The sequence below is a fragment of the Alligator sinensis genome, unplaced genomic scaffold (assembly GCF_000455745.1).
Source record: "Alligator sinensis unplaced genomic scaffold, ASM45574v1 scaffold1802_1, whole genome shotgun sequence".
Classification (NCBI taxonomy): Eukaryota; Metazoa; Chordata; order Crocodylia; family Alligatoridae; genus Alligator; species Alligator sinensis.
The window spans coordinates 7,640-24,534 of NW_005843236.1; the positions used below are offsets into that span (position 1 = coordinate 7,640).

The 16,895-nt window shown below is 43.5% G+C and overlaps 1 protein-coding gene across 1 annotated transcript in view; it reads left to right on the forward strand.

The window, feature by feature from the left end:
• Positions 1 to 10,086: 10,086 nt before the first annotated feature.
• LOC102386892 (stromelysin-1-like) overlaps positions 10,087 to 16,895 on the forward strand; it is a 10,007-nt gene continuing 3,198 nt past the window's right edge. The window contains exons 1-6 of the mRNA XM_006038054.1: positions 10,087 to 10,251; positions 11,719 to 11,963; positions 12,065 to 12,213; positions 13,546 to 13,671; positions 14,762 to 14,923; positions 15,109 to 15,265. Of these exons, the coding sequence (XP_006038116.1) occupies positions 10,147 to 10,251; positions 11,719 to 11,963; positions 12,065 to 12,213; positions 13,546 to 13,671; positions 14,762 to 14,923; positions 15,109 to 15,265 (944 nt within the window). The 5' untranslated portion in view covers positions 10,087 to 10,146. The remainder of the gene's footprint in view (positions 10,252 to 11,718; positions 11,964 to 12,064; positions 12,214 to 13,545; positions 13,672 to 14,761; positions 14,924 to 15,108; positions 15,266 to 16,895) is intronic.

Here is a 16,895-nt window from a genome sequence, read left to right on the forward strand (position 1 = left end):
TGGCCAAGGGAGCCTGGCAGCAGGCAAGGAAGGCCAGAGAAAGAAGGGGAGCGGGAGGAAGGGAAGAAGAAGGAGGAGGGGAAGAGGGAAGGGGAGTGGGGTGGGGTGGGGGGGATACAGCAGGGGCTATCCATGGGGCCAGGCAGGGTATGCCCCAGGTGCCTGTTAGCCCCCGTGGAGTGGGGACCACTGCCACCCACTTGCTGCCCCCACACAAGTCCCCAGGCCATTTTAGTCCCTGCTCCTGGCTGCTCACTAAACAAATGGTTCCTTATGGTGGAAGCAGGTGCAGCTTAGTGTGGCCCAGCAGAGTGGGGCTGCCCCTGAGGACTGCAGGCTCATTTTGGCTCTAGCCAGCCCTTGCACTCTGCCCGGGACCACCACCGCCTGTCCCTACTGTAGATCCCAGAGCAACTCTACCACACTATCCCAGCTCAGCCTGGGCACACCAGCCCTGAGCACTTTGATGTACCCACCGCCACCATCTGGAACCATCTGGCCGGTGAGATCCAAGGAGCAGTGGGACACGGGTAGTGGGGTGGGGACTGCAGCAGGATGGGGACTCACACAGGAGCAGTGGGTGGGTGACAGTGGTCTCTGCTTGGTGGGGGCTAAGAGATGGCTAGGGCATACACTGCCTGGTCCTGTGGGTGGCCCCTGCTGCATCCTTTCCCCATTTCCCCACCTCCTCTTTCTCTCACTCCCCTCCTCCATCCCGCTTCTCTGCCTGTCACCAAGCTTCCCTTCCCACCGTCCTTCCCTTCAGGGCCAATCAACAGCAGGTCCCAAAACCAACAAAATCAGGCCCAGGGGCCACACAGGGATGAGGAAATTTCTGGCCCCTTCATTCCTGACCAAAGCCCCTGCCCCCCCCACAGCCCTGTTGGAGGGGTCCCCAGCTGCCTCCTGCATCCAGTGTTAGCAGTGGGCCCTGGCCTTGTCCATGCATGCATAGGATGGCTAGAGTTTAGAAGTCTCTGGAACCCTTAAACTTCTGACCTTGACGACGCTATGACCTACTTACCAGATGTGCAGTTACTGCTAATTATGTAACCAGGTTTTGGCACAAAAAATATCACTGTAGAAGAGCTCACCTGATGTGACTGGATACCTGAATGGCCAGCGGAATGATTGACAATTGATGGACATGCAGTTCTGTAAAGTGATTGGTCAGCTGGATGACTGACAGGTGGAGTGAGGTGGTATGGGTAAAACCAGCATGAGTAAATGCCTTGGTGTGTGTTTGGTGCATGAGTGTATATTCGAGTGGTAAGTGGCATGCGTAAGTGTGGTCATGTCTATTGGAGCTATGGTGTATAAGTGAGTGGTGAATAGTAGTGTGAAGTGTGAGTGTGGGCAGACATAGAGGGAGAGAGTATACCACTTAGGCCTGTGCAAAGCAGCAAGTATTTGTTATGGATAGGGTTTGGCCAATTTGGAGGGCCAGTGATTAGATTCAGTGATTTGAATCACTGTTCCAATTCAATTCGGCCAATTCAGATTCAGAGATTCAACACTGATTTGGAGATTCGGTCACAGACTGTATATGCAGTCCTTGACAATGCTGGACACAGCGGCTTCCAGCTGGTAAGTCTATTGTGGTGGGCAGAGGGGGAAGGTAAGGAGTAGGGGGGGCAGATCAGTGTCCCCACAGCGAGGGAAGGAAAGTTGAAACCCCCGTCAGAACCTGGAAACAGGGTTGCAATTTACTAAGGTCATAAGTGTCGTCTGTTGTAACTCAAACCGTCGTAAGTCGAGGACTGCTTGTAGGGAAGATCACCCGATCTCCCTTCCTCTTCTCAGTTTCTGTTTGCTGCAAGCCTTCCAAATCTCCAAATCTCTCTGAATCTCTCCAAATTGATTTGGAGGCTTCCGATTCAATTAGGACCTTTTTAATGGGACTCCCGATTTGATTCGGATTTGGAGATTCAGCCACCAAATCAGGCCAAATCTCCTCCAAATTGAATTGGCTATTGAAGATTCACACAGCCCTAATACTTATTGCTGTTTACCTTTTAAAATGTATCCCCTGACCTTAGAAACACTAGAGGAGGCCTAACACCCTCCATTCTTAATTAATTAGGAGACCCTTCCGCAGGTCAACATCAGGCCCCAGCTCCCCTGTCCCCTCAGTCCTCCAGGCCCTATTTATCCCAAAGGCTGCAGGAGACAAAGTGAGTCTGAGCCAGCCTTGGGTGGCCTCAGGTTCTCAGGCCCTGCCCTCACCTCCACCCTCACCCCCTCTCCCTGCTCCTCTGGACAGGGCTTAGGGTTTCTCATCCTTTTTGCAAACAACTCATTGTTGGCTAGATCTCTGCCAGCCTGAGGAGAGCTGTTTGCAAAAGGGGAAACCCACTGTTTCCTGCTTCAAAGGGGAAAATCCATATTGTTCTACTTTAAAGGGGAAAATTCAAGCTTTTCCACAGGAAACAGAAAACACGGGTCCCTGGTTATTACCCACTAGTTCGTTGGTTAGGCCAGGGCACTCACCTGGAGTGCAGAGGACCAGGATTCAAAGCTAACCTCTGTAACGGGATTTGATTTCCATCTCTTATTTCCAGGTAGAGTGCCCTAAGTAGCAGATATGGGCTGGATTCTCTAAGACCCTCCAGCAGAAATTTTTCGTTGTCTAGGATGTTTAAATGTTCATCAGAGCAGAGAGAGGCAGTGACTATAACGTAGTGACTAGAGCACTCTTATGGAATGCACGATTCAAATCCAATCAGGCTGAGGCGAGATTTGAAGTTGACTGTTTCAAATCCTAGATTTGTGCTATAATTGCTCAGAAATTTGATACAAAGTGTGGCCCACCAGTACCTAGTCTTCTCTGTGTCCTATATGCTGTTAGCTGAGCTCTGAACATAGCTATTGGATCAGGCCCGGAAACTGAGGTAGGTGAATTCCAATGGGACTCAGACATGAGAAAGGTGTTGACTGGCTCAGCACAGCCAATAAGGCAGTTGTGAACATGTCCTGAAGCAGAAACTTACACAATTATGGGACTTTTCCAGGGGAAACTTGAGTGATAAGGAGTTTAGGCACCTACAGAATTAGGCAAGAGTCTTGTGAGTGCTAATGGCACATGTTGGATTTAGATACATGCAAGAATTCAAGCAGCTCAGTCTCTTGTGAATTTAGCTTTGAGTAAGATTTTTCAGAGAACCGAAATGCCAAGTTCTTTTAGATTTCAATGGAAATTAAGTGCCTGTGTAGTTTTTAAGAATCACACCTGCCTCCTCTCTACATCTTCAGGCTCCTAAGTACTTTTAAGATGCTGGTATTTTGGATTCCAGGATGTGGTTGATGATTTTAAGTGAAGAAGAGGGATCGTAGAGAAGAGCATTTCCTCACAATGCTGAGACTGGCTGCCAAGGAAATTGTTGACTAGTTGCCCTTATAATCATTGTCAGTCATGAATTGTTGGGTTTGTCATCATATGTTCCCTACAAATGACCCTTTTCTGATTATTTTTTCAAAGAAACAGCTTGCCATTGTGAGAATTCAAACCAATGCAATGAATATGCTTAGTTAGCTTAGTGACACAGGGCTGGAAAACTGTGAGAAAAGTGTCCAGCACCAAAGTGCTGCCTCATTGCTTAAGTCACAACTCACAGTCCCAGTGAAATGGAAGTTGCAGCAGCAAATTCTGCATGATTGCTAAGATATAATGATTGATAATATATAATAACATGAATTTTCCAGCTCTACTTAGTTCTGGTTTTATTAATAACTTAAAGTTTAGCTGTTAAAAACTGTTTCCTACACTTTGGGAAAAATAAGGAAATTCCTGGCAAAGAGTAGCCGCAGATGCAACAGAGACTGGCATTGAGATGGGCCAGAAACACAAGCAAACACTGCTCAAACTCTGGAAGTCTGGAATTGCCTTCCTGTGCCCAGAAGAAATGGGAGAATTATGTCAGGATGAGTGTTTGACAACTCACTGCTGGTTCTTGGAATAGGACAGTTCTGTGTCACCCACAGGAGGAAACTGTTCTTGGTAGACTGGTGAGGACACACTCTGTGAGCCTCAGGCCCTTTTACGGTGTCTGAGCAGGACACTCAGGGATGAGGCACCCAAAATCAAAAGGCACATCTGAAAATCCTGCCTATGTAGGCTGAGTCCAATCCTGATCACTGAATTGAAACTCATGTGCAAACCTCCTAATGACTTCACTGAGGTGGACAGAGTCCTGGCTGTACCCAGGCTGTGAAAATGTGTAACCTTACATATTAATACGAAAAATGTGCATACGTTACAGATTTAGATGGCTGGTCACTTTTGTCCAATATCCAGAAATAGCTAATATGTCGATCTTCAGATGAAGAAGAAACAAATTTCATAAGGTTCCTAGGGAAGAAAAGTCAGTGCTGGCATCAGAAACTGCTGTGCTAGAGGAAAGAATGATTTCCTCTGGTCTAATTGTGAGAAGGATTTTCAGAGGACTCCTACAATGGGGAAGAGTATTTGGAAATACATGTCTTTCCAGATGGACACAAATGCCCCAGGAAACCTGAAAAAAAACAAACCTGTCTCAGAAGAGTGTTAGTGGACACGGGGTCTTTACTGAAATAGTGGATGTTCTTGTAGCACAAGCTGCGAGGAGGAACATCCATTCTGGGCTAAAAGGAAAGGCAAATAGGAACCCCCCACAGGGCACAAATGGACCTTGCCACTAAACAGACTATCCTGTCTACCCTAGATCTCTATCAAGCTGAAGTAAGAACTAGGGCACTGCCACTCCCTTCACTGCCATCATCCTTAACAGCATGATGCATATGGTTCTGTGTTTACCCAGATTGGCCTCAGGGTTTGCAATACAGCCAGGAAGGAGATGCCAAAATATCTTTGTTAGGCACAGATCAACATTGCAGTTTGATACTCAGCAGTTCTCTCCATGTGAATCTGCACTAAAGTACATCAGCCTGTAGCTACAAAATAGCTGCCAGAGTACATTGTGGCCAGAACAGGGCTGGGTGCATGAAGAGACACCTTGGGGCTGTGGTGTCATGAGATTCATGCTACATTCTTGGCAGTTTCAGAGCAAAGCATCTTAAGGCAACCCTGTGCAACTCCCCCACCCTTACCTTCCTCCTTTCTATACCAAAGTTTAAAAGTGTACAATGTTAAAAGGTATTTAAATATGCTACTTGGAATGTGCATGAATAGATTTGAAAAGGCCAGAATTTCAGATTTTTCCTGAACATTATGCCCAATATACAATGCTATCCTCCACTCTGGCAGGGAAATGTTTCTGGGATTACTAGGTGCAGACTTCAAAATGGTTCTAGCAAGGGGCAAGGATGAGGTACCTGACAAGTTTAGATATTCCTGAAAGATTTGGCCAGTATATCAGTCAGTAAGTCAACTTCTCTTATCCGGAAACAAAAGCTCTCCATATGGACATCACAGCAAAGCAGAGTCACCTCAGAGGTAAAGCTTTATGGAACCTCTCTCTGGCTTATGAAAGCTTCTATAGTGGGTTAAGCACAAAGATAGTAAACTAATGGTTGTAGAGCAGCAAAAGGATAGTGTCAAGAACAGGGGTGGGCAAAATGCGGCCCAGAGCCTGAATGTGGTCCGCCAGGCCATTCTATCCGGCCCGCAGGGCCCCTAAAATTTTTTGAAAATTAATATTTCTCTGCCCTGGGCTGCCTGTCATGCAGCCCTTGACAGCTTGACAAAACTTAGTAAGCGGCCCTCTGCCCAAAACAATTGTCTGCCCCTGGCCAAGAACTTCAAAAGAGAAAAAAATAAAGGTTGAAGCCATGTTCCCAAGTCCTGCCAAGCAAGGAAATAAACATCTCAGTAAAACTTTCTCTGTGAACGGTCACTTCGAGGAAGCTAATGATGCATGTCAATAGCTTTGGTCATGTCTTATAGTCCAGAGAGTGAGTCTTAATACTTCCTCTAGCATCATCAGGGCTCTGTGATGCAGATAAAGATTAGTCAAAATAGGGAAGGCATGGGAAAAGGTGCTGAAATTCTACATAGTATGAGAAGCTACTTACATAGAGTAGAATACACGGACATACCAAAAGAGACAACTACACTGAAAACACTCCACTAAGTGACTGGATTTTCCATTTCAGATTCTTCATCACTCACCTCTCAGCTTCACCCCTTCAGAGTGCTACCACCTTGACATTTGGCCATTCAAAGTGCACCAATCCCAAGAGTTCCCTTCATTTCTCAGACCTAATGGCACCCTTCTGTTCTGTGAAAATGCTTGTCTTCTGAATTATTTTCCTATAGGTGCACCTGCTAGCCATACAACCATCCACAGAGCAAAAGCTGATACCCAGAACTTTGCCCTGCTGTCTAACTGCTGAGACTCCTTTCTGTCAGCTTCCATAGATATGCTCTAGAGGGAAACAAATCAGAAAGTGTAATCTAATAAATGTATACCTCTCCTTTCAGAAATGTATTTGCCATTTCTCAGTATCTTTTTGATGAAGCCCCTTCTGGCTTATCCCCATGACAGCCTGTGCCACTTGCAGTGGAGAATGAAGTGAAAGAGGAATCTTCACCTTAAAATGACAATGGGTTTTGTGCCTGAAAGCTTCTCCAACATCCCTCCAAACTGTAGAGTTTGTCCAATAAAAATATCACCAAAAAACCCTTTGCTTCTTCACTGTATCCCAAGAGCAGGTATGCAGGTCATAGAGATGATCTTGAGAGACTCCTTGAATGGAAGCAGCAGTAAAGAGCTGGAGATCATCATTTCATTAAGACCTTGTAGTCAGTGTCCAGGGTAATGATCCTGATTGGTCCATACTCAAAATGAAGCATCCTAATAAGAGAAAGGGAAATATTACCCAAAACAAAAGTGGTAGGCCCTGATTCTGGGCTCCATTGTGGCTCTTTTATTCTGGTTCTGCCAGGACAAATTGTGCCAAAAGTAGGTAGAACTGACAATGTAGGAATCATCTGCTGTGCTTCTGGTGAGGAGGGACTTGCACTAGCAGCAGAAATCTTAGTATAAGCAAGTGTTAAGGGTGGGGCCACAGCTTATAGGGGTCATTCTCTCCCATGTGGCAAGACAGTGGGTGTGTCTACATGTGCATATTAATGTGAATAAATAAACTCCAGAACTTGTTGCTCCAGAGTTTATTGATTCTGGGTGCCATGCCTTCACATGCGCCCAGGGTCACAGCACATTGAGCCAGGTCAGAAGAGCCCTGGCTAGCGGGGCACTGGGGGAGTCAGCCTGCCAGCCTGGGACTGCCCTCCACAGCTTAACATGCTGCAGGGGGCTGGCTGGGACACAAGAGGGCTCCAGTGTGGGGCTAGCCAGCAGGCACCCCATGCACTGAAGTACCCTCATGCCCGAGCCAGCTGGGGCAGTATCTACATGTGTGCTATTGTAAATTAAAAAACTCTGCAGCTGGGTAGTACTTGTATTTACAAATACTATCCTCCTGTGGAGTAAATTAGTTTACTCCAGTCTAATATGGGTGCATGTGTGGATGCCAAGGCATTTACTGCACTGTTAATTAGTCTACTTGTTGCCCTGTGGGGTCAAGCCAAATCTCAGGATCTCAATATTGCACTGTTAGACAGGAGGGTGTGACACAATTGCACATATCCAAACACACAAATCAATTAGGTGCATACACACACATACATATACACACTACCAGCTCAGGCACATACACATCCAAACTAGCTTAGGCACATGCACACCTATCACCAATTCAAGCACATACACTGTACAACCCAAAAGTTAGACAAAAATCAATTGTCCATACCCACACACTCAGTACACATACACAGATCACTAATTCATTTTTCATGCACACAATGACATATATACACACACACTCACCAGTTCACACACATACAACCCACCTACACATAGGTAAGTTCCTAACTTGAATGGCACGGTATGTATGTGTGTGCTTGGGGTACCTGGGCTACTTGAAGGAAGGTTAATGTGAGAGAGTGTTAAAGTGTAGGGAGTGAGAGTTACCAGAACTGAGATTAGAACCAGTGGACTAGAGAGAAGCTGGCTGAGGATCTGAGGCTTGGGTTTACTTAAGGTAGACTGGGGCTGGAAACTAAAGCAAACAGCTGAGATTGGGGGGGGGGCAGATAAGTGGTGGCAAGGAGGAGACAGCCAGGAAAGACGGAGAGAGGCAGAAACCTGGGAGCTTGGGGCTGAAAACAGACTGACAGCTTAGAGACGGGGGGGCAGATAAGTGGTGGCAAGTAGGAAATAGTCAGGAAACAGACAAAAACCCAACTCAGGGTTTCAAAATAACAGGTTTATTAAACAGACAACACACTACACAGCCCCATGAATTTATTGGTTCACACACACACTCACAATGGCAGCAGGAGAAAGAGACTCAGTGGAAGGGTTGGAGTCCAGGCAGTGAGTCCAAGTCCTTGGTTGAAGAGAGGGTGGGGGGTGATAGCTACCTATCCAGGCTGGAAAGGGGACCTTGTCCAGTAGGTGTTGTCCAGAGCGGGGTCACCGGCAGGGCCTCTGGGCGGATAGGTGGTATGGCATGGTGCTGGTCCAGATGGAGAGGGCCTCCCAAGGAGTCAGTCTTCATTACCCCTTTTTATGGGGCAGACTACCTCTGATCTCCTATAGGGAGGGCATGACCAGGCAATGTCAGTCCTTTCCCAGAGGGCTCCAGGTGTTCTTACTGAGCATGTGCAGCCTTGGCACAATGGTGGGTTGCCTCATCTTTTCTTGCTGTGTGGTTCCAAGGGCTGGGTCCTTGGTCCAGGTATTGGTGTTGATGGTTCGGTCATTCAGAGGGAGCTATTTTTAGACATTTTGCCATTGTCTCTCAAGCACTCTCATTCATCCCCATTCATTCAGGAACCAAGTTACACAGGACAGGTAGGTGTGAGTCATGGGTTACACAACCGGGCCTGGGGACAGGATGGAGACTTGACAAAATGGAAACTTGACATGACTTATGCTAACTTACATATGTAGGCCAAAATCATATTGTACCAGTAAAACAGTAATACAGAACAGTAAAAATCAATATAAACATAATAATTATACAATATAAAGAAGGAGAAAAAACAAAACAAATACAACTTGCTACCAAAATAAAATACTGAAGCTTATCCTATGTCTTAGCTCACTTATACTTATCTATAGGGAATAGAGGGGGAAAGAAAAGTCAGAAATGGTTGGGAAGGGGAGGGAATGCATTTTAAAAGAAAAAAGGAAGAAAAACTGGGGGTTTTGCTACATACTGGGCAGTAAACATCTCATGTAGACACACCCAGCGAGAGGTAGAACAGGCTTTAGGGGCTGTTCTGCTCCTTTTAGGGACCGTTTTGTTCCCCAGATATCCCAGAATCCAGTTGGCTCAAAAGCAGCACATACACTTTTAGAACACTCCCAATTTATGCACTGAGTTTAGCTTGACCAGAGCTAAGAACTGCATTTTAATTTCCTTTTGGAACAGGCAGGAGAAGAGGGCACAAATAGGCATTTGCACTTGTAACAATTATGAGGGTCTTATTATAGCTATGGAAATAATGCAAATGGTCACACTACTTCAAAGTAGACCTGAAGTACTTAGCTTTCTCAGTGTCTTGCAGTACCAGTCCACAATAAAGTCAACAGGTTATTACAGCATATTAAAAATAAGATTCCTCCCCAAATCTATTGTATAGTATAAAGTGCTTGCCTCACTCAGTTGCCCATAGTAATGTTGGAACCTGACAAAGTTTCATTTGTTTTTCTTACAGGCCACAATTCTGCAAATAATGCCTGAGTAGTTCAATTCAATTCATTGGGACTATTCTGATGAATAAATATTTCAAAGATAAAACTGTGGTTTTTAAAATAGTTAAAATACTACTTTTCTTAACAAAAAGGGAAGTGAGTTTATGAGAAAGAAATATTGACATATTTCCTGGGCATTAATCACATTTGAAGCTTGCGAAACAGCTGAGAGAAGAATGGTACTGCCAAACTTTTTTTCAACAAAACCATTGTTTTGCATATATACTGTTGCTACCTGGAGGCTGTTTTAACCTGTGAGTCATGTTACAGGAAACACTACGAAGCACCCAAAAACTATATAAGCTAAGAGAGGTGAGCCATAGAGGTCTACGGTAGGTAAAGACTGCGAGCTACTTCAACGCAAGCCAGAAAAGGGAAAGTTAGAATGAAGAGCCTTCCAGTTCTGCTGTTAGCATATGCTGCATTTTCTTATGCTTTTCCTGTAGATATAGAAAAGAAGAAAGAAGAAGAAAATATGAAGCTGTTTAAGGTAATGACTGTAGACACTGAAGACCAGAGTCTCAGTTGGTATAAATCATCTAAGGCTCAGGAAGTTAATGGGCTTACACTGGTTTACAACAGCTGAGGATGTGACCCTCTAGCTCTTGGCAAGGAGGATAGTCTAGTGCAGCTTTTTCCAAATTACAGGTGTGTAAAACCTGGATGGGTGTGAAACTAGGAATCACCCCTTCCTATAAAACGGTTCCTTATATCACCTTGCAGTATCATGCGCTGGAAGGGAGCATATTATTGGTATCGTTTTCCTGAATGGTTCCTCAGGTTTCAAATGTTTGAAAAAATTGCTATTTTACTATGGATAGCTCCAGATAGTTCTGAAAGATAATTAATTGCATAAACTTAGAAATCTTTAAGGAAGGTTCTTACCTTTATTTTGGTTTCAATATTTTTCAAAATCAATTACAAATGATGCTATTCTAATTTTGAACCCGATGCTGCAGATGTTTAAACATGAGAATAAGTTTATCCATGAGTAATGCTGTTGGTTTGCATAAGATTATTTGTCAAGAAAGTTAGTATGGCAGCTGCAAGTGCGGAGCTCCCGAGGAAGTGTTTAAAGTGCATTTAAAATGGGGGCTCGGCATTTGCGAATATTTGAAACCGCAAATGCTGAACCCGCGAATACCGAGGGTTTCCTGTATCTTGTATCACTGTCAAATCATGATTTTATTTTGTCTGAATTATTATGTATTACACAGTAAATGGTTAGTACATACAATGCATGGTAAAATGTCATAATACTACAGAAGTTTGTAATAAGCTAGGTTCTTCAGACAACTTCATTTATTGCCTGTCTTTAAATGCCACGTGGAAAGCAAAAACAGCTTACCATCATGTTATATTATTTTGAATATATCTTTATTTTGAATGCATTCTAAGTTAGTTGTGAAACTGAGATAATCATTGTAGGTATAACATTATAAGTATAATCATATTAAGATATCATGAGCGTGCCTTCACATTCATTAATGTGCCTTAGTTACTGCACATTGTGTTTCGTACTTGCTTAATGAAGTAGTGCCAACACACAATTTTTGTGACACTTACTGAGTATTAGTCTAATAACACTGTGCAGTAGGCTATTAGCATGGCTATTAGCTATTAGCATGGGTTTTATTGCACAGTGTTATTAGGCTAATGCAAAGTAAGCATCTTGTGTAGACACACCCTCTTGTGTAGACACACCCCATCAATAGAAAATATGACTGCAAAATATTACCACATTCCATTATATAAAGCTCTAAACAATATAAATTGTAACAGCACAGAGACAACAAGCAGCAAGTTAGAAATAATATTGTAATATGGTACATATTTTATATTACATTGTTTTATAATATGTAATAATGTATTTGATTTTTTAACACTAAACACATCTAATATAATTTTGCAAGATCTAAAATGGCCTAGTCTCCTCAAATATATCTTTTTTCATTAGGAGTATGTGAAAAATTACTACAGCAGTGAGAAGGATGGGGAGCCTGCTTCCAAATGGAAAAACAATAGGCTTGTGGTCGACAAAATCAAAAAAGTGCAGCAATTCATGGGTCTGGAGGTGACTGGAAAACTGGATTCTCATACCATGAACTTAATACAGAAACCTCGATGTGGGTTCCCAGATCTAGCTGAGTTCTCCACTTTTGCAGGAGAACCAAAATGGGGGAAAAACATTCTCACATACAGGTAACCAGAAGGATCTTCTTAAACTAGAGGCAATAAGTTTCTCCAAATAGGTGATAGCCTTTGGAAAGAACCCATCTTTTTCTCGATATTATATTTTAAAGGATATTGAATTACACACCAGACCTGGCCCCACAAGATGTAGATGCAGCAGTCAAAAAGGCATTTGAAGTGTGGAGCAGTGTAACTCCATTGAAATTCATCAGGACATATGAAGGTGCTGCAGATATAATGATCTCCTTCGCAATCAGAGGTAAAACTCCAAATGATCCTCTTCAATATCTCTAGTGGCAAATGGATAAAATATTCATCATTATTTATTATAATTTGCAATGGGGTCCATTGCACAAGCACAAAAGAAAACATAGTTGTGTCCTAAAATCTAAGGCCTGGATTCTGCAAATATTTACATCTTTATTTTACAGGTTGTGTGTAGCATGAGGAGACTGAGTCTAGTATGACATGTTTATTATGTCATATATCTTGGCAAATCAGGGACTATAGGATTTACAAGTTTGCAAAACTTTACCTGCATGTGGGACCAGTAATGTGCTTAAAGTTAATGACAGGGTTGAAATGCTTTGCTGCTAGGTGCAAATTCCATCTTGTAATGGTACCATATATGGACCAGTCTTCAAGAATTCTCCCTCCAAAGCTCTGCCTCATGCATTTTACAGTGAAGAGGATAATCTGGTACACTGAACAATATTCATACAAGTAAAATTAATCATGTCCATAAAAGTCTGTAGGATCCTAATTAGATATAATACAGTCAGTAACAGCAATAGAAAATACTGGAGAATACAGATATGGGAGATTAAAGGAACAATGAAGCATCATATGATTATTTAGATTTCTTATTTTTGGACCCACAGTATCAATACAAGTTGTAATGTCACTCTTTATTATTTTTAATTTTTCTTTCTTCTCACACCAAGACAGGAGTTGAATTTCTGTCCACCTCCAATTTTAGCACTCCTCCTACTTGTGTTACATGCTGACAAATGACTTTATAAGAAGTCCTTAATATTTTATTAGTTATTATTCTAATGGTCCCCAACGTATGCTGGACAAATGACTCATGAAAAGATCAGGGTACCATGTTCAAAAGTGGCCAAGGCAGCTGGATGCCTGAGCTTTCTCCATTGACGATTTATGCTCTGAAGTTGCTGGATTGCTTTTGAAAATTTTACCCAAGGGCTCTATTTTGAATGATTCACAGTTAGGAGCTTTGCCATGGATTTGCAGTGTTATGCAGGCACAGTAATCTGCCTTCACTAATCCAGTCGTAGGCTTGGAGCCTTTGTATATTATCTTTTTCCACAAAAAAGACATTGCATAAGTAAACCTTGCCACTCCCCCCTCCCCCCCACTCATGGTAGCAATATATAAAAGTCTGGTCGTTTCACAGCTATATCAAGCATGAGTTGGTACACATTCCTCATTTTCCGTCTGAAAAACTGAGATTTTGTCAAAATTGTGTGGAAGAGGGGGCTGCAAAATCATGGCATACAAATTATTGAATATTATATATTTTGCTGCCTGTGCCCACCATGCTAGTTATTGTATCTTTCTCTTTCCTTAGAGCACAAGGATTTTATTCCCTTTGATGGCCCTGGTGGGACTCTTGCTCATGCTTTTGCCCCTGGCTCAACTATTGGTGGAGATGCGCATTTTGACGATGAGGAAGACTGGACCTTAAAATCAGAAGGTAGGAGAGTAAGCCCACCTGGGCCAAGGTTTTCACAACTAACTGCCTGAAGTTTGACTTCTAACTGGGCGCATCTACACATGCCCATACAGCGACATTACTAGTGCACTGTGCTTTAGTACTTCCAAAAGGAAGTACGGTAAAAGCTGTGTTAGCCGGCGTTCTACTATCCAGAATACTCAATTAACCAGAATTTTCAACCAGCCATCCAGACCTAGGGGGAGGGGGGAGAGGGCGGGGCAGAGGGCAGTGAAGCTTGCATGTGACGGCTGCCATCACCACCCACCACCCTGTGCTATCCACTACCCCCCCCCACCCTGTCCCCGCTCTGTGTGCAGCTGCCACCACCTTCCCCTTCCCCCCACCCCTTTTAGGTTTCTAAAAGTTTAAAAACCTCTGCCTTAGATAACCAGAATGTTTAGATACCCAGGACCCCGGTTACCCCACTCATGCCGGTTAACACAGCTTTTACTGTACTAAAGCATGGCGCAGTAGCAGCCCATACTGCACTGTACTTAGGGTGCACTTTATTTTTAGCTGCTATTTCTCCATACTGGTGTGCTATAAGGAAGGAGCACACCACTATGGCAAAGTAGCTGCTGGTCACATGTAGATGTGCATGGTTGCTACATTGTCATAGCAAATCACTATGCCGATGTAGTGTCATGTGTAGATGTGCCCAGACTAGACAAAATACCTAAGCAAGTGGAATGATTGTCCGCTGTTCCAAGCAACCAATGGCTACCATTAACACTGGGGCCTCTGTATGTCAGAAACCAACTTACTTAGGACTTTTTGCAGTTTTCCTTGCAATTGGTGCATTGAGCCTTACAACTGCTGGGAATTTTTTTTTGGTGGCGGGGTTGATTACAAAAAATATGATTACAAAATCATATTTTGTAATATGATTAACTGTCATTGTATTGTAAACTGACTCCCACCCTGCATCTGGTTTTGTTGTCAGCTTCTTTGATTGTGGACATATTCTACAGTCACTAAAGGCCTCTATTACTTGCATTGTATGTACAATACTTTTATTATTGTAAGTAGGAATAGAGAAAGATGTAACTTGTTTTATACATTTTGTTAGGCATCAACTTGTTTCATGTTGCTGTTCATGAGTTTGGCCATTCACTGGGACTGTTCCATTCTACACATCCTGATGCATTGATGTACCCCATTTACAGAAAGGCTGACCTGGCAGTATTCCCTCTCCATCAGGATGATATTAATGGCATTCAGTACCTCTATGGTAATAAAACATATTAACTATTTAATGTTTATGACTTCCAATAATCTGAAAAGCTCTCACTGGAATATGTGTTTAATAGATGTATTAGATATTGCTTGAATAAGAATGGTACATCCACTGAAGTCATTTGAAATCCATCATATCAGTTACTAGTTTTATATTGTTCTCTAAATTGTTTCCTGTAGGAAAGTCATCTAATCCCATTGAAAATGACACAGAATTTAATTGGCCCGGAGAACCCACTGGTCCCAAAGAACCTGCAGTGCCAAACGCATGTAACCCTGAGTTGACTTTGGATGCTGTCACCACTTTCCGTGGAGAAATACTTTTCTTTAAAGACAAGTAAGCAAGTTCTCTCAAATCAACTCCACTTTTCTTTTCTTTACTAAATTATTCTATCAATAGCAGTATGGAAAAATAAGAAACATCCCGAATTTTGCCCTAAATATTAGTCAAAATAGTACCTTGTATTATGTTAAAAGAAGTTCCAGGTGTGTGTTCACAACCTTGCTTCCAAACGACATAACTTGTTCAATGAGCTTCAGTTAAAGTGCTAGGGCTATGTGAAGCTTTGGTTGCTGATTCAATTTGATGATAATTTGGCCTGATTCGGTGGCTGAATCTCAGAATCTAAATTGAATCAGGAGACCCTTTAACCTCTCTGGATCGAATCAGGACCCTCCAAATTGATTCGGAGAGATTCGACGATTTTGGACCTAGACACAGCTTTAAATGTTTTTCCTACATAGTTCAAGGTACCAGGCAACTCATGAATGCTGAGATGGTGGGGTGGATGGAGAGTCCCACAGAAGTGCGGGGGGGCATCCCCAGAGTGCTCAGCAGCAGACCTGGAAGTGGACCAGAAACACTTCTGGTCCACTTCCAGGTCCACCGGGGAGTGCACGGGGGGTCCCCCCACGCCTCCCCTGTGTCAGTGACTGGTACCTCCTGGGCCTGGGGGGGCACCTGGTGTCTCCCCACAGCTGATCCACTTCCAGGTTTGCCACTGAGCATGTGGGGGAGCCCCTCACACTCCTGTGGGATGCTCTATCTGCCCCACCATCACAGCATTCATGAGCCATGCCTGGTACCTCGAGGTATGTAGAAAAAAACATTTAAAGCTGTGTCTATGGCCATATCAAACTGGGACAGTGATCTAAATCAATGAATCTGAATAGAATATGGCCCATTTCGCACACCCCTATAAAGCACCACTACTGCCATTTTTCAGTGCGAGGATGCTGATACATGTGATGCTTTGGGCACTTTAATTAGAGCAGCTCTCAGAGCCACTCTTATTAAAGCCCCTCCCCCCCCTCACACCCTGCCCCCATTCCCAGAGCATGTGTATAAATGCCCTTAAATATGTTTGTGGACCTGGGCCTAAGACCTTTGGAACAGGGACGGCCTTTATGTACTGTAATGGGTAAAAAATGGCTATAACTTGGACCCTAGGTACAGTGATGGTCCCTGAATTAGGCATTAATACTCAAGAAAAGATCTTGGAGTCAATATAGAGAGTTCTTTGAGAACATTGGTGTAGCGTGCAACAAAGGTAAAAAATGTAAAAAGAATGCTAGAATTTTTTTTTAAATACATTTTTCATGTTACAAGCCAAATCAGCCAAATCAAGTCCAAATCCATGAGTCAGTCCAGAACCATAAGTGGCCGTATAACCGACAAACATTCTCCACCCACACCAGGGGCTTCAGATATTTCCAAAATTTTTTGGCAGGCATTTTACATGCAGGCCCAAGCCCAGATGCCCCCACGTTTTGCCTGCCCTCAGCCATATGGCCACAGGAACAAGCTAGGGAGAAGCCTCCCATTTCCATAAAATGGGCATTATGCCCCAACACCTTGATGGGTACTAGCCCAAGCCCGAAGAATAGTTATTCCCGGGAGGCTTAAGGCAAACTGCCTTCTTGGACACAGATACATGGTGTTTCCCCTGCCAGGTCCTTAGGGAAAG